Below are 24,905 nucleotides of genomic sequence, written 5' to 3'. Positions count from 1 at the left end.
TTCGGGTGAGTGTTCGGTTAGCCCGCAAGGTACATTAGCACGTAAGCCCAGATCAAGACTTATCGCAGTCCTACACACTTTATCAAGTATGCTATTGGCTGAACCGGTTGAGAATATATCTTTCTGTATCCATATTGCGTAAAGTTCAAAATTCATCAATAACAGGCTCACTCAATACCAAATTTACGGATCGACGAACCAGCAAGAAGGCACAACTCCGGCATAGCGCAAGGGCTAGCGAAGCATTCGCTTAGCCTTGTCTTGAAGCATGATCTTAATGGCCCGCGAAAAGCCGCTGGCGCCTACATCCCAAGCTGTTCCTAAAATTAATCCAGGTTTGGTCACAGGGCCCTTGCTCGGCCTCTCAGCTTGAACATAGCAGGCAGTGCGGCCGCTTGGCAACTCCGCCCACGTAGGCTGGTTCACCGGTGTTCATATAGCTCGTGAGTCTTCGCACTCGCATTAGAGCTGTCCTACATACACCTGGAGATGGTTGTTTCAGACCCGGGTGTAGATTTCTTCGTCAGCTTTAATGACCTCAACCCAAATGCGCAGAAACAATGCATATATTTCGTGAAGGCTGACCGTCCAGACCGAAGGTGCAAGTGGGACTGCTCCGAATTCGATAACAGACGGGCGATTGAACTGCATCGTATCATCGCTCAGAATGAGTCGGAAGATACGCTTGTAGATCATATCAGAGATTACATTCAGTCCACTTGCTGTTCCAGAGCAAAACATCGAGATATTATCTTATCCAGTCCACTCTTGATTCCTTTGGTCGAGCGCTGGCTGGATGAGATCCAGGTTAAAAAGGACTTGGAAAGGCCTTCAAGGCAATCGGCTTGTTCTTCTGCGCCTACAACGCCCCAGCGAACCTCACGGGCCAGCAGTTCAGTCCCCAGTTCATGCAACACATCTCCCTTCTCGGCTACTAGTCGTGCCACCACGGTCGAGACACCCTCGTCCAGTCCATCGTACAGTCCTTTTGATACATCGAAATGGCCGATTATTAGCCCAGATCTATCGCGATTAGAAGCAAGTTCAGCACCTCTTCTACGTGTCTCCCCGATGATCATACCAGACAATGCGCCACTTGAAGCAGAGCCTCTAGAAACGAGCAAGCGATACCACCTCCGTTCCTGCGCAGTGAGCGATTCCCTTACACAGTTGTCCCAACGAGTCGAACTTTCCATATCGGCAGAGTTCACCACTCATACCCACGATCCCACACATGAAGATACTGTCGCATGGAAGATCTGTGAAGATTTGAACGTGCGAGATCCCAAGCGGGACCTAGAAACAGGAATGGTCTACATGTACAGCCGCATATCCTCACCCGGTTATGTCAAGATTGGTTGGACGGCCAGATCGGTCGACGAACGTCTGGCACAATGGTCAGAATGCGGGTATACTCCTATCGAGTTGTTCAGAGCAACTGGAGTGCCGTATGCGCAACGTGTGGAGACGCTTACGCATTACGAGCTGATCAAAGAGTGGCGTCGAGAGCAGCCCTGCAAAGGGTGCTTGAAGAATAAAGGTAAAAGAGTACGTCATCAGGAATGGTTTGAAGTAAGCCAAGAACGGGCGATTCAGATCTTGAGCACCTGGGTGGAGCTTTTCAAGAAGGCCAATCCGTATGAGCTAAGCGGATCGCTGAAGTCTGACTGGAGGGAAGTTGTCAATGGAATGAAAAAGAACAACGAAACTGTGACTTCAAAGAAATTGTTGGAGCACTATGAGGCCACCGTCGCAAAAGAACCCCTATGCACTAAGGAGACAGTAAAAGTAGAGGGAATGATGTTTGTAGAGGAAAGATCAGATGCGAAGCAAGGCGCAGATGCAAACGAAGAAATGATTAAGAATGAAAGGATGGTCATTAAGAAAGAGATAGTTGTCAAGGAGGAGGAGATAACCGCAGAGCTTTCGACGCAGTAATGGTATCATATACATTGCAATTGGCGCAAATTGAGCAACGCGGGCAAACTAGACAGTCGTTAGCATATCTTAGATGCTAGTAGTTCACGAATGTATCAGAATATAACGTTGTATGTTCGGCCAACACTAAAAAAAAAGTAAGCTATATGCGATAATAAAGAAGAATGTTGATGTAGGGGTATTGTGCTGCCCAAACAGAACGCCTGACAAACTGATATGTGCTGAGATACATGCGCCAAATGCAACGTACCAATGCGAACGCCCAAACTACCGATTACATGTCAAGGGGGCGAAGGGGGTATCCTACTACATATCCGAACGGAGAATAATGCGAAACGGCGATAATAATAAAAAAAGGAAAAAGGAAAAAGGGAAGGAGAGGAAAACAACGCTACACCACGTGCGAATGATGCGCCACAGGGTCGCTCAACGTCCCGCCCGAACCCTCAGACTACACCCACCAAATGTACGCCTGTCAAACAGACCGCCTTGTATAATGCGCGACACATCATGTTCACGCACGATCAGTCAGGACTCCCCATCAGCGACGCGACCGTCTCTGCCGACTACTCGGCTCGCCATTCCGATGACCCTGTCCAGCTGAAGTCTGCGAGCTGCTTACGCAATCCCAATTAAAAGGTATCTGAGAAGTCGGGATAGTAACACCTTCATACCGTCGCAGCCTCTCCCGGCGCGGAGGCGGAGGCGACTGCGCAAAAGCCTCCTGTCGAAGCTCTTCAAGCGCCTGATTGGTAGCAGCGAGCACGGCGAAGCGTCTGTCAGGCACGCGACGCGCCGCCGTATTTGGTGTGCGGGAGCGAGCTTGGCGCGACGAAGATGCTGACTGTTCATGCTGACGAGATCGGTGGTGGCGGTTCGCCGATGACCGCAGCGACTCTGGGCTTGTCTGAGAAGTAGTCGTTGTCGAAGAGCGATGTTGTCGAGATGAGCGTTGGCTGCGGGGTGAAGACTCCAGTGTCTGGTAGCTGCGATGTTCACGTTTCGGTGTCTTGGGTGGGGACGGCGCGAAGAGTGACCATCCGCGAGAAGGTTCGGGTCGAAGGTTCTTTTTGGATTTGGAGTGTCTTACAGGGTCGCGCTTTGCCCCGCGCCCGCGTAGAGTGCTTTGTGACGTTTGTTTTGGGTGCCGCCGCCTATGATGTTGGCTTCGATGGGGTCGCGGATTCAGCAGAGCCTCTTGAGATGAATTGACACTACTTGGTTCAGGTGCACGTCGATACATTTGCGGCACCTCGACATCTGGTACAGAACGGTGCCTTTCGCGATTGCGGTGGGCATCTTCGTAGTGGTGTTGCGACCGCGGACGATGCTCCTCCCTTTCTCTTTCGCGGCGCGGCGAGCGCGGGGTAGAATCTCCAGATCGTCTCTTTCTGCTCGATTCCTTCGAGCTGCGCTTCTCTGAGTATTCTGCGGCAACTGGCCTTCCTTCTCCATGAAGCGCGTTATCCGCCGGCCGGTCCCGTCTCTTCTTTTCGTCCGACGACGACGAGCTCTTGCGCTTCTTGTTGCCCGGAAAGCCAAAGTTGAAAGACCAGCACATAGCGACCAAGATTTCAGGCTCGGATCGCTATGCGCCCAATGTTCGAGTCCAGTATCCAGGTTCAGAAGTGGTGATGACTGCATGCATGTGAATGCCGAAGTTCGGAGTGCTAAGATGCACGATGAGGGACGCAAGGTGCTACTTAAGACGCGCGACACAAACCAATAGATAGGAACAACCTAGCGTTTCAAGGCAGAGGAGACTTGATGAGAAGCGGCCTCACTATTATGATATCATGTCAGGACAAAGAGTGTTCCGGCCTGGCAAGGGAACAAGTGCACCGCATTCGCGGCGTGGAGGCCGAATTCCAATAGACGCATGGCCAGAAGCTAAATCAAGAAAGGATTCAGTCAAAGTACCTTGTATCGAGGGTTTGCGCTCCAATCAGAGCGGAGCCCACTTGATGGTGTGCGAGGAAGTGACTGATTCGTAAGTTTGCACACAGTGGCTTACTGGGCCACATGACACCTCGGGCTCCAGCTGATCGACTCATCCTCTGGCGCACTGCAGATGTCGGTCTGCAGTGAAATGGAGTGTAGAACACTGGTACATGCCAGCACAGGGCCGGCTGTCAGTCTTATATGGTGCAGCGATCTGCCCGCAACGGTTTATGCTTCTTTGTGTGCGGCTTCTGTGCGTACCTGCGTCGCTGCTACGTGGCACCTGTGCTGTACAGAAGAGCGGCGGGACGGTTGCGGGACGATCCTGGGTGCAGAGTTCGGCCATGTTGCAAGAGTGATGGGCATGGCTAGCTGCATAATGGTGCAGCTTAGCTGCATGATGATGACCGCCTGACCAGCCCGGCGCTGCGACATGTTGGGTTCCTTATCCTTATCGGCCCATGAGCGACGTCATTGGCTCTAGGGCGCCCCACAGCCCCCAAGCGAGCTGTGAATGTTGGCTGTGATGAACAGCAAGGTTTCAGCCATTTCTCATCATCGCCCCCAAGGGTTGCACGGCCGCGGGAGTGCGCTGTTCCTGCTTTTGCAATCCCTTAGCACAGACAGCGTTCGTGAGACATCTGCTCCGCCTCGACGCCGCGCTGCAAGTAGTTCACGGAACCTTAGTAGGTCCGAGGCTGCCGTCCAATAGTCGCGCGAAGATGCGTTTTCCCAACCAAACCGTGGCGTTTACAATGAATCGAGGAACCATTCGGAAGCCAGGAATGGTCATCCTGTACTGCAACTGCCGTAGACACACCGCAAAGAACGATCTCGGCGGCGCCGGAGTATTGAAGAGGAGACTGAATTAGAGCATAGTGCATGCTACACGATGAGTCATCCAATAGATGGCTAGAGTTGATCGCGCATCATGAGGTCTGAGGTGGAGAACGCGGTACAATCCGAGATCAAAGCTGCGACCTGTTTCGATCGCACTTGTGAGGCTGACTCGGGTTTCGGGTTATTTGGATTACTACCACTTGGCAGGGACGTACACCAATGACCCGTCTCGTCATTTATCAGTGAAAAGGGGACTGGCAGCCATCGCGGGATGCGACGCGCAGAAAGCGAAAACGCGTTGGACGTGTCGGAAATACGCGTTTATGTCCGGGCGGGGCACCCCGCTGTCGTCATGTCGCAACGACAGCGGCAGATGTAAATCTCCCACTCGATAGTCTCTACACTTCACGGTCACACAATCGATTTAGATAGCAAAGATGCCTCTCCTCGCGCAGAACCCCAAAGACCGCGTCATCCTCGGTTTGATGACTTTTGGTAAGTTTCGCTAATATACCATCTGCAACCCATGTCCAAAGCCATTACTAATGCATCTCAGGCCCCGATGAGAGCAGCGGCGCACGTATCACAGAGTTTGATGAATTCACCAAGCACCTTGATTACTTCCAGTCCCAAGGCTACGATGAGATCGACACTGCGCGCATGTACGTTGGCGGGAAGCAAGAGGCATGGACGCGCCAGGCTGGATGGAAAGACCGTGGCTTCACCCTCGCCACCAAAGTCTATCCTTACGAGGCTGGCGTCCACAAGCCCGACAGGCTGAAAGAGCACTTTGAGACCAGTCTCAACGAGTTGGGCGCAGACTGCGTGGACATTTTCTATCTGCACGCACCAGACCATTCCGTGCCATTCGAGGAGACTCTTGGTGCCGTCAATGAGCTGCACAAGCAAGGCAAATTCGTCAATTTAGGGTTGTCTAACTTTGCCGCCTGGGAAGTCGCGGAAGTGTACAACATCTGCAAGGAGCGGGGATGGGTGAAGCCGACCATCTACCAAGCCATGTACAATGCTATCAGTGAGTGTATGCCTTTTATCCGTGTAACATTAGTCTAACAGGTGCCAGCTCGTGCCATTGAACCCGAGCTTATCCCAGCTTGCCGCAAATATGGCATCGACATTGTCATCTACAACCCCCTAGCCGGCGGTCTCTTCTCTGGCAAGATCAAATCCAAGGACATCAAGCCTGACGAAGGCCGTTTTGGCACCAAAGCAGATCGAGTCGGAAGCATGTACCGTGACCGCTACTTCAAAGATGCTACCTTCCAGGCACTCAAGATTGCTGAAGAGGCTGCGCAAAAGCATGATTTGACCTTGCTCGAGATCGCGCTGCGATGGTGCGTTCACCACTCCGAATTGAAGACTCGGGTCAAAGGCGGTAACGATGGCGTGATCATTGGAGTCAGCAGCTTGAAGCAGTTGGAAGGCAACCTTGCGGATTTGGAAAAGGGTCCGCTCCCTGATGATGTCGTGAAGGCGCTGGATGAGGCTTGGATGGCTGCTAAGGCTACAGCGCCGACTTACTTCCGTTAAATGATGAAATACACGGCGAATCTTGATCAGCATTCGAGATTATTCTTCTTACTGCGCTGTTATATAATTGTGATCGTGCAGTCCTCTAAGCCATTCCGAATTTTCATTTCATCGCCATCGACATGGTCAGAGATTTGAAGTCCTACTCTTTCAAAAGTGTTGCCATTGACACAGTGTAATAGAAGGCTCCACGTCCTAAAGAACGAGGCTGATCTGTAGTGTCCTTCAGAAGGCCTGAAGATACGCCGAGTACGGGACATGCCACCTATGTATAAGCGATATATGCTCATATCGGAATTCGCCTCCATCAATCCTTGTGCGATAAGATCGTAGTCAACATTAGCTTGCTTCCCATCGACAGTGAAGTTTGATCGAAGAGTAACAGAATCCAGACCTGTATGTGTGACCGAGAAGTGTCGGGTATCATGCCCTGTACAGTCCTCCGCATGCTTGAGGCGGGCAAGCCGCCCGCTACCTTTTATCACGATACTCCCGGCTGCAACTGTACCTGTTGGATCGAGTGATGACGGTGTACACTCAGCAGAGATAATCTCAACCCAATGTCTCATGCTCTCTGTATTCGCTTCCGATGCCACAACGTGGTAGGGTCTGTCGAATAGGACTGGACCCTCAATCGATGCCCATGACCAAGATGGGGCGCGCCACTTCTTCGGTTTCTTGGTCTTATATCGTTCCACTCCGCTGCCATCCTCAGGGAAAGCATGCCAAAGCAAATCAACCACAATATTGTCTTCCCAGAGACCGGCCAGATATGCACTCTCCAGACGGCGTTGATACTGCTGCGCAAGACCTGAGATGGCTGGCAGACGGTCTTCTTCATGACTGAGCTGGAGCGACGTGAAATCTTGGACAATATCTTGCCAATGCAGGTGAAGTTTCTGTGTAGAACATCCAGGTAGAAGGGACGAACTGTGATCAAACTTTATGCCCTGACTTGCTTCCGAACACTCACAGGCTGAAGCTTGTCGACATTCCCAGCTCAACTCTTCACCAAAGTACAAGATGCGTGGTGCTAGCAACCTCTCTTGATAAACCCAGGCTCGTGACATGAGGGGGTAATTTTCGCTGATGTTCCCCGATGTAGATGCATTGGCTGGATGGTAGCGATGAGAAAGCCTGGAATAGATGGTATAGGTCGCTCCGTCCTTCATCCGACCGACATGGCTTCTCAAGCTGGCAATGCGCTTCTTGTCTTCGAAAAACAGTGAATCTGTGTCACCTTTGGAGATGGCTGCTCCAATTGTGAGCAGAGAGTTCTCGAACACTTGCGCCATCTTGGATCCTTCCCTCGCCCAGTCATCTGCATCGTGTTGAATGATGCAAAGCTTGTCGATCCATAGATATCGGACATCAAGCATGCGGCATACCTTCACTGTATCCTGAAACAACAGGGGTAGAGTATCCCAAGGCACGTTGTCTTGATAGCCGGCATAGGTTTTCCTCGTACACAAAATGGTCGAGTGACCTCCCCAACAGTGACTGAGGCAGATGTATGGGCCTGCCAATTCATGAGTTTCTATTAGTCTGATGGATTCATTTGTGTTTCCTAGATCGAGTACTCGTGTAGGTAGTGTGGCTTTGCTTTGATTGGAACATTGTTCGTGGCCAAGAATGCAGTCATTCATCCACCGCTGGATTTGATGAGAGCTGAGCTCCAATGCCGTGTTACCCAACAAATGTGTCTTGGGACGCACTATGCTCCATGGCGAAGATGGATCCTCTGCTCAATATCATCAGTCAGTTGCATAGTGGCAAGATTCTGTAACGGGATACATGATGCATAGCTCATCGGCCATCAACAAAGCGAGTAATGACTCACCAAAAACGGTATAAAGCTCCGCTAATCTATATCCTTCGCGATAGTTGGAGTGAGCGGACACTCGAAGACTGCCATCTTGGCTCATGTGAAAGAGATCCATCACAAGATTCTGTTTGTTATGCGTCATGTCTAAATCGAGACCGACGCTATGCAAGGCTTCTTTGATCATCGTGCATGACGTGCACTGGTTCTGCAAACCATGCATGATCAGCTGAGGATCAAGCTTTGGGTAGATGCTCGACCATTCGACTGCTCTCCAATCGAATATTGCCGGGTCCATGTCGAGGCATCCTGAACATCGTGTAGTCTTTCGTATGGTGGCTGAGTATTGCGCTCGACTTAGTGGCTCATCCATGATCTGAGATGCAGATGGATGTGTTAGTGGCAGCCTAGAGGTGACGAAGCTCTCCACTTCGTGTACAAAATCCTACGTCACTGTATTACTAATACACGAGGATTCCTTTCGCTTATGTCACATGACATGTTATAGATCCAATAACCCTATATCTTTGTATGATGTAACATGGAACACATAAGACCTGCATGCCACAAGAGCGCAACTGCACGCTCCTTACATCTATATTGCATCTACCTACCAGGGTCTCTAGCATGCAGACCGTATCTCCTGATCCCACATCAGGCACCGCCTTCGATATGCTCTACCTCAGTGGCCTTGTATTTTGCCGTACCCAATCCATCCACGTAATCTTCGCCATTCGCTATCCTGCGAGCATCTTCATCCAGATGAGAGTGCGGCACCCATTTGCTGCCGGGAACAAAAGTCGGACTGTTGTAGAACATTTCGTCCATGTCTTCAAGGCTGAGTCCCTTGGTTTCTGGCAAGAACGCCCAGAAAACAATGCCATTGACAAAATTGCAGACAATGAAGACGATATAGTATTTCCAGCCGATCGCGCTGATGGCAATAGGCGTGACTTGTCCTATCATGGTGTTGAAAGCAAAACTCGTCATCGCGCCAACGCTCACACCTTTCATGCGAAGCGCAGTTCCGAAAAGCTCGGCCGGAATTGCCCACGACAACGGGCCGGATGTGATGAAGAAGACAAAATTGAATGCCCATGTCAAAGCAACAAAACCCCAATGAGCTCCATTGTTGGTAGCTGATGCTGGGAACTGTTGAATGAGAATGGCGTTGACCAAGAATGTGATGCACATGAGACCCGCTCCGTAGATCTCAAGTGGCCGTCGTCCGATTCGGTCTATGGCGAGGATGCATACGGATGTGCCGGCGAAAGCGATGATGGCGTTGACTCCATTGAACAGCAAAGATTGAGACGTTGAGATGCCGATTTGTGCGTAGATTTGAGGTGAAAAGTATTGGATCGCGCTGACTCCCGTCATTTGACATTCAGCTTGGATAAAGCATGCAAGCATTGTTCGCCTGAGGTTCGGCCAGTCGCGGACAAGGTCGAAGTAAGTCTTTTTCTTCTCCAAATGCTCCGCCTGAATCTGTGCTTGGATGAGATCGAACTCGGCTACCACATACGGATCCGAAATATCGCCGTGAGCATGAAGAAGGGCGAGGTTGCGAAGACCCTCATCAGCTCGATCGTGATCGCACAGCCACCGTGGACTCTACCGTGTCGTCAGCGCACTGATCTCGTAATTGAGTATCTGGTTGTAAACAAACCTCAGGAAACATGTATATCAAGCTACCCAGGAAAAGAGCAGGAATGATCTGCACAGCGAGCGGTATGCGCCACTCACGGCTGTCACCTGTTCCCGCCCATGTGAGGTAACAGCCATAGCCCGTCCAGCTGGCAAATATCTGCCCTACAGCATTGAAGAGTTGCTGGAGACTAGTAACCTTGCCACGAATACGACGGTGAGTAATCTCTGCTTGGTAGATTGGGATAATCATGGTCAAGAAACCAACACCGAAACCAGCAATAAATCTTCCAGCATACAACATGCCTATGACGACGCCAGCGGTCTGAACGATACCTCCCACAACGAAGATGCACGAAGCCATCAGAATGGTACCTCGTCTACCGAGCTTATCGGTAAAACCTGCTCCAAAAGCGCCAAAGAAGCATCCTGCTGTGAAGAGCGCAACGACGGTGCCAGATCGAGAATCGGAGTTTCGTTGCAAGAAGAGGGATTTGAAAGAGTCAGATGCTACGACTTCTGCAATCACGGCTAGATCGTATCCAAAGAGGAACGAGCCCAGTGATGCAAAGCACCCGACGAGGAACTGATATACGCCAGGTCGCATGGCGAAGGATGTACTGTGTATAGCAAAGAGCAAAAGAACAATATCCCTAGAGTCGTTTCTCTCTCTACCTGTACTATTATAGCTCGTGGTGAATGCTCATGCGTGTCTATGACGGTCATTTTGCCGACTGGTTGGCTATTGGTGTAGATACATGTCGGTGGTTTACCCGACTTATCTCCATGAGCTATCAATCGTAAATCTTCCGCCATGATGCGCAAATTGAGGGATATAATTGGGTCGTCTACCCCATGCGGGGCCATCGGTGCGGGGAAATAAGCTCTTTTGCCGAGCCGTGTGGCTAGTTGCTAGGGACTAGTGTAGTCTCCGGACATTCAATCTCCAGAATTTGGCTGAACAATTATGTCCTGTAGCAATAGGGTAAAACGATCTCCTCGTCTTCTTCTGTATGTGGATGTGGTTCTAGGTAGTCTGAGATTGAAGAGTGCATCCTTTCCAAGGCATCTATCTAAAGACAAGTGGTCTAGCTTCTCTCATCATGGTGTTTACTGATTGTTGTTGATTCTTGCTCAGCGTCAATATAATAAAGAGTCCTGCTATTGAACTCCTCACGCAGCTTTCTCTGCCCGTCTCCTAACAACAGCATTGAAGCTCGGCTTCGCAAACCACCTCGTCCTCCACGTATATCTCTCACCATTCACATCCGGCAGAATCTCGAAATCGTACTTTCTAACAATCTGCGGAACGACCTTGCTCATCTCCAACAAGCTGATATTCTTGCCAATACACGTCCGTGGCCCAGCGCCAAAAGCCAAGAAGTTGCGGTCCAGCAACGCGCGATCCTCTTTGTTCTTTGTGATCCAGCGCTCGGGACGGAAAACGTGCGCGTCGGGCCCAAAGATTGACTTGTTGTTGTGAATCGCCCATGCGTTGACGCCGACTTCGGTGCCAGGTGGGAAGAATTGACCTGCGATTACGAGGCCCTGGGGACCGACGACTCGAGTCAAGGGTGCACCGACGGCAGGGTGTACACGTAAGGCTTCCATGATGACGGCTTGAAGGTAGGGAAGCTTTTGGGCTTCTTGGAAGGTCGCTGGGTCAGAAAGAGTGCCGGCTGCTCTGGCCTCGTCGAGTTCGTGGCGGAGAGCGGCGAGCGCGTCTGGGTGCATGGTCAGGTATGCAAAAACGGCAGAGAGCGAGATGGCGGTCGTATCTGATCCCGCTACGATATTCTGGGAGGTGGCTTGGCGGGTATGGAAGCGTGTCGCCTTGCCTTCCTGTTCCATGGGCAGCATCTTGGCGAGGAAGTCTTTGCGGTCTTCGGGCGACTTGGTACGCCCTGAGACGCGATTGTCGAGGTGGAAATTTATAAAGTCAAGAAGCTTCCTGAAGCTGGGTTTGATACGAAGCGTATCCATTGTCATACTGATCCACCAGTGCCATTCAGGAACCAAGCCTATGACTGCTCCGTAGGCCATGCTCTCGTCGATAGCCTCGACGATGCCGGACTTGTCGCCACCGTCTTCCATCAACCCAAAGCGCGATCCGACTGTGATTTCGCCAATTACGTCGAAAGCGTAGTATTGCATGAGCTCCCTCACATTGAGAGCCTTGCCATCTTGAGCATACTCCTCTAGTCTCTGCAACAAGATCTTGTTACAAGTGTCGACGAAAGGCTCATAGGATAGAAGGCTCGTTTGCGAATATAGCTGCGCAAGTGGACGTCTGACTTTGGCATGAACAGATATGCTCGGCTCGGAAAAGAGGTTGTACTCATCCGGTTGGCCGAACGGATGATAGTACTTTGATTTATCCATGGCATTATGATGTCCGAGAATCATCTTTGCGGCTTCTCCGTCATTTATGCTGTACCGATTTGGTGCAAGCCGCACGATAGGACCTGTGTATGTTAGCCGTATTTTCCTACCGCCATTTTGCTCACAGCGCTATTAGCATTGATCTTGGTGTGATCGTACCATACTTCTCATGTAGTGCAATGTTGTGGGTTGAGTTCTCGTGCTTGCACACAGCATGAATTTCCCAGAGTCGCGTGAAGCGAGCGAGGATGGGGCCGGGCACACTTCGAAGAGGCGAAGCCAGGGTCTGGTAGGCATACTTGAAGATGATCAAAACAAGCACCACAACCACACCGTAGACGTAGTATCGCCCGTGCGAGCTTTCGCCGGCCGTCTGTTGTGTGTATAGGAGATATGCCATGATGGTTGTCGGAGTAGAGCCACCTAGGTGCTCTCGTGATGATATCAACTCGGCTTGAAAGAATCTTTATACACCGTTGAGATACATGGATTTATCGGTACTAATTGCGGCGCCTACCGCTCGTACAACATGCGGGGGCGGGGTTAGGCCGACGGACTTCATGCATAATGACCAGAACAACGCGCTCCGCTACTAGCCTGCAGGGACTTGGCATGATTCTCCATAGAATGCGAATAGTCTCGCTCCAAGGTTCGGCCGAGTCTATCAACAGCCTAAGAACACCTCTCCAAAGCGGAAAGAAAGTTCGGCAATTGGAAGCGTCTAGATGGGTAAGCGCGTTTCCGACTGTCCTTCTAGCAGACTTACAGCCTGTATATTCGAGAGTCTCTCACTGGCTCGTTTTCTCAACCGATACACTGTAAAAGCAGTGTAGGTAACGCAGGGCTGAGCGTTGCAGACGATAACTGCTGCCTCACAAGCCGGCCCGATTGGCGCGACTCAATCGTTGTACGATGCTAGCGCTTGGTACTTAGAGACTAACCGTGAATGTGATGTTTCACCTTGCCATGTCGGTGCGCTCAATGCCCTATATTACTTATCACCCTACCCAACGCTACCAACTACATATCTTAAACACGTTACAGTTCTGCTAATGTAGAACTTTCCGAAGAAGTCATGGAATGCTTAAGATTATGAAAAGCTAGAGATGATTCGCCGAACCAGTGAAGAAGGAAGGTAGGGTCTGCTGCAAGAAGGAGATGGGTTAGAAGAGTATATTATAAACTGAGATAAGGAGATCCTCGAGGACAAGATGTGTAGAGTGACAAGAGTCTAAAGTATGCTATGCTGAATCGAGTGCAATAGACAAAAGAAATGCGCGATGAAGTACAACCGCCCTATACATTCACTTAGTGAGGGCCGCCAATAGCGTGTCTTTCATTGTACCACTTATACACCTCCTGTGCCCTCCTTACACGGTTCCTCGTAGCCAGCGGACTCAAAAGCTTCACCAAGACTAGCCAAGCAGCGAGCACAGGTAGTGTGTAGTATAGCCTGTTGACGCCGCCCTGTGTGATGATGGTAATAAATGTCTTATACCAATGTAGCGATGGAAAGAAGTAGCTGATCCTGTACCAGTGATGAAGGATTTCCTCCGGCCCAAGCGATGCCGCAACGTTGAAGATAACCCAAGTGAGAAAGAAAAATGGCACAAAAGCCATAGGTATAAATCCAGTAATGATGTCCAGGACGTCAAATTGAATCATACTGAATACCCAAGTCAGAGCCCAGAAAGCAAAGAACATCTTCGCATCGATATGGTAAGAGCCGCGGAATGCGAAGGTCCATCCCGCAGTACATAAACTGGTGAATATGGGCCAAACGGTGCTCCAGAATAGGCGGGCGAGAATATGTGTGCGCAGGTCGTAGGCAGCGTACAAGTGCATGCCGTTGCATATGCCGTTCCATGCCATGATGAAGAAGAATTGCATGAGGATGGGTAAGACGGTTCCAAGGGTATTGATGAAGGCTTTGTCGTCTAGATCGGCGAAGTCTTGGGATGCTGCTTGGGCTTCGACAGCGCGTGCGGGAATCGCAAGAGCGGATAGTGCAGTAGTGCTGTTGGCAAATGAGCCGCTGGCGAGGCGGGCTGTCATGAATTCAGTGTTGAAGATGCTGGATGCGACTGATGTAGTGGTGATAGTCGATGTGAGTATTGTCGAGGCGTAGAGGGTGTAGTATCGCGCCGATAGTACATAATAGGTATAGACGTTACTGGAATCGTATTGTGTAGTATTGCCATTCACGGCATCGTCGAATCGAGTGGTCGCCCCGGGTTGCGCAACGATCGCTGCCCAATATTTCCCCTCGAAGACCTCATGTCGGATCTGCTCAGGGGACGATCCCGTGGTGTTGACATTGACAAAGGTAGGAAATCCGTAAGTCCCATTGTTCGATGCTGCTGCTGCTCGTAGAGCCTCGCCGAAGTCGCTTTCATCAAAGTCTGCGAGTGCGACTTTAGCTCTGTGAACATAGGCTCCTTGATGATGAAATAGGCCGTAAATGTGGGACGCGTTAATCCAGAGGACGGCCATTATCAGAAGCGCTGCTGGGAGTAAGGCTTTCAACATCTCCAAGGGCGAGACATTAGGCCCTGAGTACCGCTTCTTTCCAGTGAGTGTCCTCGTCATCTCTATGGCGGGTTCCTGATCGTTGTTCGAAGGGCCAACGCCTACGTAAGGGCCTTGCATTGCAGCTGCCATCGTTTGCGGATGTTTTGTGGCCAGCTAGTGTTTTTAACAGAGGAAGAATATCTTGACGAGATATGTAGATAGTGCTTCAAGATATCCACGTGTGCAGTCAGTGGTTGGGAAATTGTAGTAGAGTTGCTACACAGAAACTGTGAAGGCCACTACCTGCAGGTCCATATATCATCTTATGCGACCCGGCAACGAGCTGAGGCTGAGCGTAGAGAATGTCCGCCATCATCTCAGAAACTCGTCCGGTTGACTGTGATCTGCGGCCCGCGCCGCATAGACTGTATGTCAGACCGCGAACATTTTGGTTTCGTACGAGATCCTTGTGCACCGTGACGCTACAGAGAGTTGGAACAAGGCGTGGTGGCCCCTGATTGGGTGAGCAATGTCGGACATCGAACGCGCGGAAGGGTCGGGCTCCGGAACTTCAGAACCTGCGATGTACGATGAAGCTTGGCAACACATCTCTTCTCGTACTTGTGGACAAAGGACGAATGGTCTCCCCGATTGGTGACGGTACTAGCCCGACAGCGACAGCGAATTCTAGCACACGAACAGCGAGCCTACAAACATTCTTAGTACCAATTCTGACCTCTCCTTTCCCTGTCACTCGCAGAACTAGTGTACATCCCCCTCTTAGCTGTTCGCATACCAAGTCTACAGAGCCCAGCCAGATGCTGCACGCCAGCCAGGACACCATCGACCACCTGCACATCGCTACCAACCGCTTCTTCAACAGCGGCTTTCATATTCGTCATGCCAGCACACCCAAGTGTCAGGACATCCGCGCCTTCGTCGACGAGCTTCTGACCCACCTCGCACATAATACCCAGCACCTCTTTCTCGGGCTTAGAATCTAACTCCAAAACGCCCAGGTCGCAGCTTCGCACACCAACACAAAATGAGTTGAACCCGTAATGCTTCACGGATTCTTCTAGGGTATACCTGGATCGCCGTGACGTAGCAATAACGCCAAACCGTCCACCGAGCGTTCGCGCAGCAAACAGCGAGGCCTCCATAATACCGACGACCGGCTGCGACAGCTCTTCTCTAAGCACCTTTATAAGGGCATGGTTGCTGTAGCAGGCGACGAGAAAAGCGTCGTACTGATGTGCGATCGGGATGATGGCTCGGGCGGCTGCTGCCGCAGACATGACGTCATCAAAGCCGCCTTCGATGGCTGAGGGTGCGGGTTTGGGCGCCGTGAAACCAGTGACTGTGACATCGGGCGTGAGTGTCGATTTGACCATCTCGAGACATGCATGCGTCATCGAGGGTGTGGCGTTGGGGTTGCAAAGGAGGATGCGAATTTGCCTGGTACCAGTGGTGCCAGTCACTGATCGTAGGCATCGATTTGGAGAATCGTTCAGGATAATCTCATCGCTATCAGGAGCAGACACTGGCGCTGACAGTCTTGGAGGTTCGATGACTCCTGTTTGCGAAGTTAAGATACTGTAATGTTCCGTTCGTCGGTGTCTCGCGAAATCGAACGTCCGTGATTTGCCCGGTACACATCGACCAAGATCGCAATCGGCCACGATAATCTCGTCGGCCTCTGTTTTGCTTTCGGCCATGATCTTTCCATCAGGACCGATGATAGTCGAACCGCCTACCAAGTCATACTTCCCATCATCTAACCCGCACCTTGCCGCGCTGATAGAGAAACACGCGTTTGTATATGAATGCGCTTGCATGACAAGCTTATGATGAAAAATAGCCTCAGCACGCGCGTCTTGTGGACTCACATCGGGTGAAGCACCCCACATCTGTGGAGCGAAGCCTGGTGTGTTGAACCCAACGAGGACGACCTCGACGCCTTGAAGACCTAGGCATCTCCATGCTTCAGCCCAACGCCGGTCGTTGCATATCATCATTCCGAAGATGGGTTCGCCATCCTCAGGTGTGGTCTCCGTCAAGCCCGGTACTCGAAAGGCCTTGAAGCCCAGATTACCAGGCTTAAAGTATCGCTTCTCAAGCTGATTGACTGCATCGGGTTCCGGAAAAGGCTCGACATCTCCAGGCAGATGGATTTTTCGATACTTTGACAGGATGGATCCAGATCTGGCGTGGTAGTAGATGCATGCGTTGTAATGGTCGCCTTCACCTGTGGCTTCTGCGAATCCGATGCAGATATCTACCTCCAAATCCCTAGATTTATCGAATATTGCTCGTGTTTCCTTCGCTGTGGTGACGTCGCCATGCTCGAAGAACGACTCAAGTTCCGCCTCACCGGCGAAGAAGTGGCGAGGGAAGAAGGTTGTGAACGTGCATTCTGGGAAGAGCACAACCTGTGCGCCTTGAGTGGCAGCTTGACACAGAAGGTTAAGGAGTCGATGCAATGTGATTTCGCGACTGGCATCGCGATGCACTGCGCCAACTTGGGCGGCAGCTATGCGAATGGTGCGGGGCATGTTATTCAGACGGGCTTCCGAGGAGTCTGAACGTAACGCAAGAGGCCTTGCGCAAGTTGATAAAGCTTGCCATCCCATGCATTGGCATGATAAGAGCAACGTCCGATATGGTCATCGCAGAGCTTATCGAAGGCGAGATAAGTGGATGGTATTTTCGTGTCGGTGATAAGAGCAATACCCGTTGGGCGGCGGCTTTAGCGTTCCCCGCATTCTTAGCGTTGAAGACATTCATGCTTTTGGATAAGGCTTCTCGCACGGGTAACTTGCTGCCAGGCAATGGCTCTCTACTGTCGCGTTAATGGCCTTGCGGCCTTCCTCTATTGACGCGACCTCGTCCCACTGGAGCTTGGCCCAAAGTTTGACCTCGCCACTTTGTAAGCACACTTCCTTGCCGGCTTCCAACAGCCGCGCAATCCTGTCTTCAGTACGCGCGGTCCCACCTAGACCAAATAATCGGCTCAGATGCATGAATACGATTGCATATACCTGATAACCTAACCACACATACTGAGTGTCTTCTGGCATCCAAAGTAAAGCGATCAGTCCAGCAGGAAAATACAGCACGAATAGGTATATCAAGGCGAGGCAGCAAATCTCACGGAACCGGTCGTAGCGCGTTTCACGAAGAGGGTGACCGTAGTGTCGGAAGAAGGGAAGAATGATGTTAGGCTTTCCTACGAGCAAGGTAAAGCCTAAGCATGGAAGGATGACTTCGTAGATCTGTGTTTCGGGTGGCGCCGGCCGCGCGGCGACTGTTTGTGTTTGTGCAGCCTTCGGCAGGCTATTCGATGTGCTCGTCCCACTCAATGTCGTGGAGGCCTGTAGTGTTGATGTACCATTGCTAGTTGGAGGAGGTTTCCTGACCTGGGGAAAGGTCTCGCGACGGACCGTGACGAGCAAGGAGATGAGTTTCAAGACTAATGGCAGAGCCAATAGCCCAGTTAGCCAGAACACTCTCTGTTTTACGCCGATGACGACTGCAAAAATTATGGTGCTCAGCTCGCTACAAACAATTCCAAGGATCGTCTTGAAGGTGACCTTGTCCTCCGAAAGCGTCACGTAAGATGCATTGGGATCGCTCGGCTCTTCCGAAATGGTGAGGGTAAACAAGGGTTGTGTTGCTCTAGTCCTCGATGTAGCCGCCTGTGGAGCGATCGCGCCGTTGGATGACGCCCGCTTTCGTTGTCGGGTTGCTTTCCGCTCCCTCGTACCCTGGTTTATCATCCTCAGAACTTCGACCCAGAATCCATTCCGGATGTCTTTTTCTCCCTCATTGACAACGCGATTGAAGTATTTGACGTCGTTCTCATGGAAGAACGCCGTACCCAACATGTGACCGCGTGTTGCGCCTCGATATAGTCCATTCTCTCGTATCGCATCGAGGGTTTCGAGAGCGGCCTTGTGCAAGGGGCCGCCCATTGGCATCATCAGTGCGCTGACGAGGAGCGTTCGAAGAGAGGCGTAGTTGTAGAATCGCTGTGGCCATAGTAGTCGTTCGAAGACGGTAGGTTCGGCGACTTCTGCACCAAGGTAACCGATCACAGAGCCAAGGGCACCTGCGACCGCTGTCATTGTGCTGGGTGATTACAGAGATCGAGTAGTGAGGGTATGTTGTGCCATGGGAGCGTTTCGGAGAGAAATGCGCATATGGTCATATGAACATTGAGAGCAGCAAGGCAACAGCAAAGAGCCATCTTGAGGCTGAGGGTGCCGTTCTCACCATCGCCGCCTAGGAGCGTGTCACGAGCGTACTGACAAGCTTGGACCGACGCCACCTACGCAACCCACCAAACTTGATCGCATCTTCCTCTACAAGTGTACCTGGCATACCACTTTTTTTTGTCGCGAGCATCTTTCTCAGCTCGTCAAGAAGTATGAAGAGTGACCCGGACGCTCCTGGAAAAGCGCCAAGCTTGTGAGTGCGCTCTTCTCTGTCCGGCGTGTGGCAGTCTAGCCTTTTTGATGAGACTAAACCTCAGCCCTGCCCCTCCTCATCAAACAACGATGCAGCCCCATAGTCAACATGAAGACCATCTTCCTTTGCCTAGTCATTGCAATTACCGCCTCTCATAAGCGCCACAGGCTGCTCTGATATCGCAGTCTGGATTGACAAACCCTAACCGCTGCAAAAGCTGTATGAGCCTCTTTCCTTGCCCTTGACTAGCAAGTGGTGAAAAGGGCGATTCGAAGATGACTTATGCAGCATGCAATGCAGCTATTGTACGGCTGAGGCGCTCCTAAACTATCGCTGAAGATCGTGAGCTGAAATGCTGTGTGAAGAGTAACAAGGCTGAGAGCTGAGGTCAGGTTTTCTTTTGCACCATGCTTCGTACGTCCTAGTGTTGTCACCACAGGCCGAAAGAAGCGTCATAATCTCTACTGACAGCTGACTGCTCTTCACCATCACAGCTCATCCATAAATGGGCTGATATCTCCTCCAGAACCATGTGGGTAGACCTACCCCGCCTCATCACAGCAATCCAGGGACCTTTGAACTTTGTGTATCATCAAGTAACACCGCGTTGCAATGAATGACGAAGGCGTTATAGAAAGACCACACGCTTACCGGCCTGGAGCACTTTGCTATGCCATCGAAAACTTTGTTCGCCAACATGCGGATGGTCTGACTCACGAAAGAGGCCTTGAGAACTGGTACCGGATCCTACGACTTGGGACGAATTTGGCCACGTTCGAAGGGACTCTTACAGGCCATCAAATTAAAGCACTTCAGGTCATAGGAGAGTGGTGGGAAGGCAAATATTCTGTTCGACAACGAGGCAAACGAATTGCAGAACTCTTCATTTTCGGTCGAAGCTTCGTAACGACTAAAATGCACGGATTCGATCCGGCGAAGGAAAAGAGTTTCTTTGATCAAGACATTGAAGCGTCGCTCTATCATAATGCGCTTCAACGATTGTTCGTCCTGGAGTTTATAGCAGAAGAAGGTTGGGAAGTGAAGAAGACGAAGAATGGTGCGGATCTTAAAAACTCCGATGCAACTTTTGCGCAATTGCTGTACGATACCCGAAGCGATGCCGTCAAGTTCGCATCTGCGCAGCGTTTGGCCTGGCACTACGCTAGAAGCCCCACTATCGCGCCTCTTGAAAGCCCCTCCCTCTTCAACCATGACATACCTGCGTGGATCGATACTAGCCCTTGGCTTAGTCCAGAAGAAAAGATTGGGCTACCTTATTACTTGTGGGATATCAAAAACAGGATGACTGTCGAGACATCAACATTCAGAGATCAACAGCCCAAGTATATGTGTATCAGCCACACATGGGGTCGCTGGCGGAAGCCATCCAAGGTCAAGTTGAAGGGTGTCGGATGGCTCATACCCGAGAACACAAGATTTGATGTCACGACACTCCCACAATTGCTTGAAGATGCTGACTTTGGGCTTGGTTACATCTGGCTGGATCTACTCTGCATTCCTCAGGACGATTCGGAAATCGCCAAAAGAGAAATCGCCAGGCAAACTTGTATCTTTGGTAACTCTATCCCTTGTGCCATTTGGTTTGGCCCTGATATCCCAAGCTGGGAACCAATAACCAGGTCTTTGGCATGGCTCTGTCTCGACTACCTGAACTCGACGGGATGGGAGGCCGGAATCAGAATCAACGACGAAACCCTGGCGGTCGAGCGCCCACCACTGCGGGACCCGATAGCAACCCCAGAATTCATGATGCGGCTGGGTTGTGTCGTAAATCATCCTGTTGGTATTTTTCGCACAGAGGAGAATGCAGACGGAACTAAAACCCACCACTTGCCGAGTTGGTTCACGTCGTTATGGACTCTGCAAGAAGTCTGTCTGAGACCGTCCATGTTCCTTCTAGACGAGAAAATGCGGGCGTTCAGAGCACGGGACACTGAACCGATTATGTTTGACCAACTCATGGCGTTTCTCAGGGTTGCGCAAACAGCACATCGGCCAGACCATCATCTCGATGCTTTTCTGGATGATTATTTGGTTGTGCAAACGGAGGGTTCTGGAGGAAAATGGATTTCAGCAGAAAACCGTCAACAAGCGCACGACCTGTTGTACGAGATGCATTCAACAGAAACGCGATATGCACGGTCGGAACATGGGAAAGTAATTCCACGTGGGTGCTTGGAGATTCTCGATCTTGGGACTAAAGTACGAGAGATTCAGGACGTTGCAAGAGAGCCCATCCGTATAATTCGACTCGCTGATGGTCGAGAATGCAAAAGAAGCCGAGCTGTCGCCATCATGTCGGTTCTCGGATGCACAAAGTGGTACCAGGCTTATTTGCAAGAAGCTCCTGTGAACCAGGTATACAAAGAAGTGTTGGTCCTCGGCAGATACCCACTACAGTTTCTACAGGAGGTTGCGAATCGCTTTGGAGCTAGCTTCTACAGCTGCGGTCTCTATCTAGGGCCCAACAGTGATCCGGAGGATCGTCTCGTTCCTGAAAATTTGCCTAGTGGGTCTCTTCTCCCATTCTGCGGTACCATTGGCAACCCTTATGGCATCTCTCCGGTTGCGCCGTTTGTGTCGGCTGATTTGCAGGTCGGCGTTACCCATCCTTCCGTCAAGTCTTGGTCTATCCAGCAGGACGGGAGTGTCTACATCCCCCAGGCTGCGATACTTGCTACTCAAAAGGACCTGATCGAAGGTCGCCAGTATGACATTTGGTTCAACATATATGTTTCTAGCGTGCTATTTGAAGAGCCATGGCAGTCTCGTAGGGCTCTCACACTCCCAGAACTATTGCCGATGCTGCCGCCCGAATTGGATTCCATTTTCATCGTCACAATCGAGGGAAATGAAACGAGCATGGGTGTTTTGATGCATCGGTTTTCGGAGAAAGAAATGGTTAAAGTTGGTACTTGGTACACCGCAAATACGAGCCTCTGGGACAAAGCTCTTCCTTCCGAAACGGTGGATTGGATAGTTCGCTGAGAAATAATGTAAGTATATATATCGTGAATGACAAGCGAACCGTCTACCTCTGCTAAGACTATACGTCTTTGAATCTCCACCACTATGTGTTGACAACCCGATTTTGAATCGCTTCCTGACAAGATAGGAAGACCCTAGCTGTCTAAGCTATCAGATCTAACGCGTTACTAAGCGAGTAACACACTGCCTTCGACTACATTGTATCTCGAATAGATCTCAACAGTCGATACTATAACTGGTCATTCAGAGAATTATATCAAAACTAAATGCCTGGATATAATCTCTGGGGACTAATACAAGTGAGCGAGGACTCCATGTTCGAATGAGGCAAGCTGTCTTCAGTTTCCAGTTCTTCTTGCATGGAGGACACCTCGCCGCATGAGTAGAATACTAAATTACACAGAAGTCGCCTCCAATAGGATTTGGAGGTAGCTGGTCGAGCTGACTGCGCCAATAGCATATACCCACTCTTACCCAGAGGTGAGACCCCTTCCAAAACTCTTGTTGACGTAATAAGACAAGACTAAGATGTACGGACTCCCGGTCCTGGATCCGGCCCGTGTACACGAGAATCAGCTCTTCAACGGGCAAGATATTGTCCAAGCTATCCGAAAGCGCTCTTCTTATCTCGTCACAACGCTCGCGAAGCCGCCTGTCTGTATGTGCTAGGACTTGGGGGTCGCCCCTTTCTATAGATTTCCAACTTGCGTTTCCGATGTTGGAGTTGCAATCTAATATGAGATTCCCCCAATTCCACTCGTCCTCCAAAAGTGGGATCATGTCGGCGAGAGGCCAAGCGCGGCCCGTTATAATTGCACGCATGTTGGCGTCGATGGAAACGGAGCAGTCATTTGCTTCGCGAGCTCGCAGCTCGCAGCTTATGAGTGGTGATGGTACCCAACACTGCTGTGTTATTTGCCAACTCCGGCCAGCTCGGGGCGTCTGCGAGTGAACGAACATCTGGGCAAGCACGGGGCTTTGCTCATTCAGTCGAATGGAGAGTTGATCTTTCAATTGCTCGAGCGTGAAAGATTTGTCAGGCTCCATAGTTTTGCCCAGTCTGAGTCCGTAGACTTGCATGATTCCGTAAATTTGATCTTCCTCACGCTTAGCTGTGCGGTGTCTGGCCAGTCCAAAGGCAACATTAGGATTGTTGCATATCATGAAGGCGAGGATATTCGAGCGAATCTCATCTCTTGCCTCAGATATCTTCTTCAACAGGACAGGAGAGTTTGTAGAGGTTTTAACAAATCTGTACGTTCGCTTCAGCACGTTTAGGAGAAAGTTTCCTGCCATACTAAGGTCCATCGGGGTCTCGTCATCTGCAGAGAGAACTATCTCGCCTTCGCAGGACAGGATGATGGCATCTCTTCTGAGTACTGATTCCTGCAATGTCCATAACGAACTGAACCATGGGTCACTTGTCCACGACCTAAGCGCTGTCATCGCGCTATCCAGGGTTTGAATGGCGGGTCCTTCGTCGGGAGGGTCTGCATATGCATGTCTTGCTTGTTCGAGACGTCCAAGCATGTCGGTAAACTCCAAGAAATCTTCTTCTGATTCGTCGATCTTGTCGAGTTGATTTCTCGATGAGGAATGCAACCAAACATAAGCTTCACGTGCTCCTTTGAAGATCCCCATCTGTTTTCCTATCTGATCCATGCCTTCAGCAATGTCTTCCGGGTTCCTCCCCTGATTTATGCAAGCGATGTCTACCCAGACATAATCGACCTCCTTGGCTACACGTCGCAGGACGTTTTCGAATTGTTTTGGCGAGAAGGCAAAGTTAGGGTCGACTGCTGGAATCTTCCATGGTGTTCCCCTGATATTGATGGACTCATACTCAATGGACCTCCATCGGCCCCAAGTGTAGGAGAGTATGTTGTAGATTGGCTTTTGGTCTCCGGGTAGTGGTAGCTCGACTGATGTCATGGTAGGGACATGAAGGAGCCTTCGGGGCATCTCCAGCGCAACGTTACCCCATGCGTAATCACTCTGAGGCATCGTGCATGAACGATCATAATACAGTAACACAAAAGGAGCGATGAGAGAGTCTTTTGTTGTTAATCGAAGCTCAGCCGCAGTCAATCTTGCCCTCATCACTTGAAAGCTTGGACCAGCTATCCGTGCCGAAATGGGCTTAGCTACAGTCCTACTCCCCGCATCTAGCTGATCCGTAACCCCTGATTCGCGAATTTCGACACCCCTCTTTAATCCCCAGCCTCTACCGTCTTCTCTCCCCTAACCTGGATCCAGACTTCTCAGCACCATACATGCTCTAATCGCGATTACGACGCATACGCGTCAATTCTCCTATGCCGCACACTTGTTCCATGTTCACAAGCATGAGAGGGCATTCCCGGCCGCTTCAAACGACGCCTTGTCATCAAGCCATTTCACCAGGGCGGCGCACAAGCTCTGGATCGTTCTTACCCTGCGATGAGAGGTACATTCATACTCATATCCTTCTCTAGTGCTCCACGACCAATGACGTTGCTGCATTAGCTGGCTTCGCTCTCTTCGACGAGGCATCGTACCGCAATGTAACATACATGTCAAAAGTACTCTTGTTATTGGGATGCTGGTCGCCCAGAACCACAGCAACACCACAAGGTCACCTGCAGTCGCGACGGCTCAATCCGCAGTATGTGCAGAATGACGGAGTCGTAAAGATCGGCGTTCTTTATTTAAGAATTTAAGGCGTGCCTGGTGGGTATCGCTAAGCCGTCACAGCCAGCTTGGCGCATGTCAATGCCACACATCTCACTTTGGCAAGATCACATCTTTCCCAACACGG

General features: G+C 50.8%; 11 protein-coding genes across 11 annotated transcripts; 3 read left to right on the top strand and 8 right to left on the bottom strand.

The window, feature by feature from the left end:
• The first annotated feature begins 415 nt into the window (after positions 1-415).
• On the top strand, positions 416-2,209 carry CC77DRAFT_559307 (hypothetical protein). The gene has a single exon (XM_018532186.1). It carries the CDS (start codon positions 490-492, stop codon positions 1,936-1,938), a length of 1,449 nt encoding a protein of 482 aa, XP_018379961.1. The 5' UTR covers positions 416-489; the 3' UTR covers positions 1,939-2,209.
• Positions 2,210-2,418: 209 nt separating this feature from the next.
• Positions 2,419-4,225, bottom strand: CC77DRAFT_975017 (hypothetical protein; the record flags this gene model as incomplete). The annotated part of the gene is made up of 3 exons (XM_018535912.1): positions 2,419-3,460; positions 4,060-4,067; positions 4,141-4,225. 3 exons carry the CDS (start codon positions 4,223-4,225, stop codon positions 2,480-2,482), a joined length of 1,074 nt encoding a protein of 357 aa, XP_018379960.1. The 3' UTR covers positions 2,419-2,479.
• A 735-nt stretch (positions 4,226-4,960) lies between these two features.
• On the top strand, positions 4,961-6,297 carry CC77DRAFT_559271 (aflatoxin B1 aldehyde reductase member 2). Its single transcript, XM_018532185.1, has 3 exons — positions 4,961-5,214; positions 5,276-5,752; positions 5,801-6,297. The coding sequence occupies exons 1-3, from the start codon at positions 5,157-5,159 to the stop codon at positions 6,265-6,267; spliced, it is 1,002 nt and encodes a 333-aa protein (XP_018379959.1). The 5' UTR covers positions 4,961-5,156; the 3' UTR covers positions 6,268-6,297.
• A 584-nt stretch (positions 6,298-6,881) lies between these two features.
• Positions 6,882-7,913, bottom strand: CC77DRAFT_1001046 (HET-domain-containing protein; the record flags this gene model as incomplete). The annotated part of the gene is made up of 2 exons (XM_018523142.1): positions 6,882-7,381; positions 7,445-7,913. Coding segments are annotated over 2 exons (969 nt in total), but the record flags the coding sequence as incomplete, so codon positions are not given.
• A 739-nt stretch (positions 7,914-8,652) lies between these two features.
• On the bottom strand, positions 8,653-10,374 carry CC77DRAFT_1001045 (general substrate transporter). The gene is made up of 2 exons (XM_018523141.1): positions 9,759-10,374; positions 8,653-9,703 (listed from the first exon to the last, which is right to left on the bottom strand). Exons 1-2 carry the CDS (start codon positions 10,341-10,343, stop codon positions 8,744-8,746), a joined length of 1,545 nt encoding a protein of 514 aa, XP_018379957.1. The 5' UTR covers positions 10,344-10,374; the 3' UTR covers positions 8,653-8,743.
• Positions 10,375-10,881: 507 nt separating this feature from the next.
• CC77DRAFT_558817 (pisatin demethylase) lies at positions 10,882-12,994 on the bottom strand. The gene is made up of 3 exons (XM_018532182.1): positions 12,885-12,994; positions 12,278-12,839; positions 10,882-12,201 (listed from the first exon to the last, which is right to left on the bottom strand). Exons 2-3 carry the CDS (start codon positions 12,516-12,518, stop codon positions 10,910-10,912), a joined length of 1,533 nt encoding a protein of 510 aa, XP_018379956.1. The 5' UTR covers positions 12,519-12,839; positions 12,885-12,994; the 3' UTR covers positions 10,882-10,909.
• On the bottom strand, positions 12,995-14,885 carry CC77DRAFT_558816 (hypothetical protein). Its single transcript, XM_018532181.1, has one exon. The coding sequence runs from the start codon at positions 14,777-14,779 to the stop codon at positions 13,427-13,429; it is 1,353 nt and encodes a 450-aa protein (XP_018379955.1). The 5' UTR covers positions 14,780-14,885; the 3' UTR covers positions 12,995-13,426.
• Positions 14,886-15,348: 463 nt separating this feature from the next.
• CC77DRAFT_948409 (carbon-nitrogen hydrolase) lies at positions 15,349-17,184 on the bottom strand (the record flags this gene model as incomplete). Its single annotated transcript, XM_018535198.1, has 1 exon — positions 15,349-17,184. The coding sequence occupies one exon, from the start codon at positions 17,182-17,184 to the stop codon at positions 15,349-15,351; it is 1,836 nt and encodes a 611-aa protein (XP_018379954.1).
• A 228-nt stretch (positions 17,185-17,412) lies between these two features.
• CC77DRAFT_1035545 (hypothetical protein) lies at positions 17,413-18,756 on the bottom strand (the record flags this gene model as incomplete). The annotated part of the gene is made up of 2 exons (XM_018526945.1): positions 17,413-18,003; positions 18,049-18,756. 2 exons carry the CDS (start codon positions 18,754-18,756, stop codon positions 17,413-17,415), a joined length of 1,299 nt encoding a protein of 432 aa, XP_018379953.1.
• Positions 18,757-19,588: 832 nt separating this feature from the next.
• CC77DRAFT_558747 (hypothetical protein) lies at positions 19,589-22,365 on the top strand. Its single transcript, XM_018532178.1, has 2 exons — positions 19,589-22,116; positions 22,240-22,365. Exon 1 carries the CDS (start codon positions 19,712-19,714, stop codon positions 22,106-22,108), a length of 2,397 nt encoding a protein of 798 aa, XP_018379952.1. The 5' UTR covers positions 19,589-19,711; the 3' UTR covers positions 22,109-22,116; positions 22,240-22,365.
• Positions 22,366-22,498: 133 nt separating this feature from the next.
• On the bottom strand, positions 22,499-24,112 carry CC77DRAFT_1066859 (hypothetical protein; the record flags this gene model as incomplete). Its single annotated transcript, XM_018528934.1, has 1 exon — positions 22,499-24,112. One exon carries the CDS (start codon positions 24,110-24,112, stop codon positions 22,499-22,501), a length of 1,614 nt encoding a protein of 537 aa, XP_018379951.1.
• Positions 24,113-24,905: the final 793 nt, after the last annotated feature.

This window comes from Alternaria alternata, assembly GCF_001642055.1.
Source record: "Alternaria alternata strain SRC1lrK2f unplaced genomic scaffold CC77scaffold_31, whole genome shotgun sequence".
NCBI classification, from domain to species: domain Eukaryota; kingdom Fungi; phylum Ascomycota; class Dothideomycetes; order Pleosporales; family Pleosporaceae; genus Alternaria; species Alternaria alternata.
This window is presented reverse-complemented; position numbering and strand designations above follow the sequence as displayed.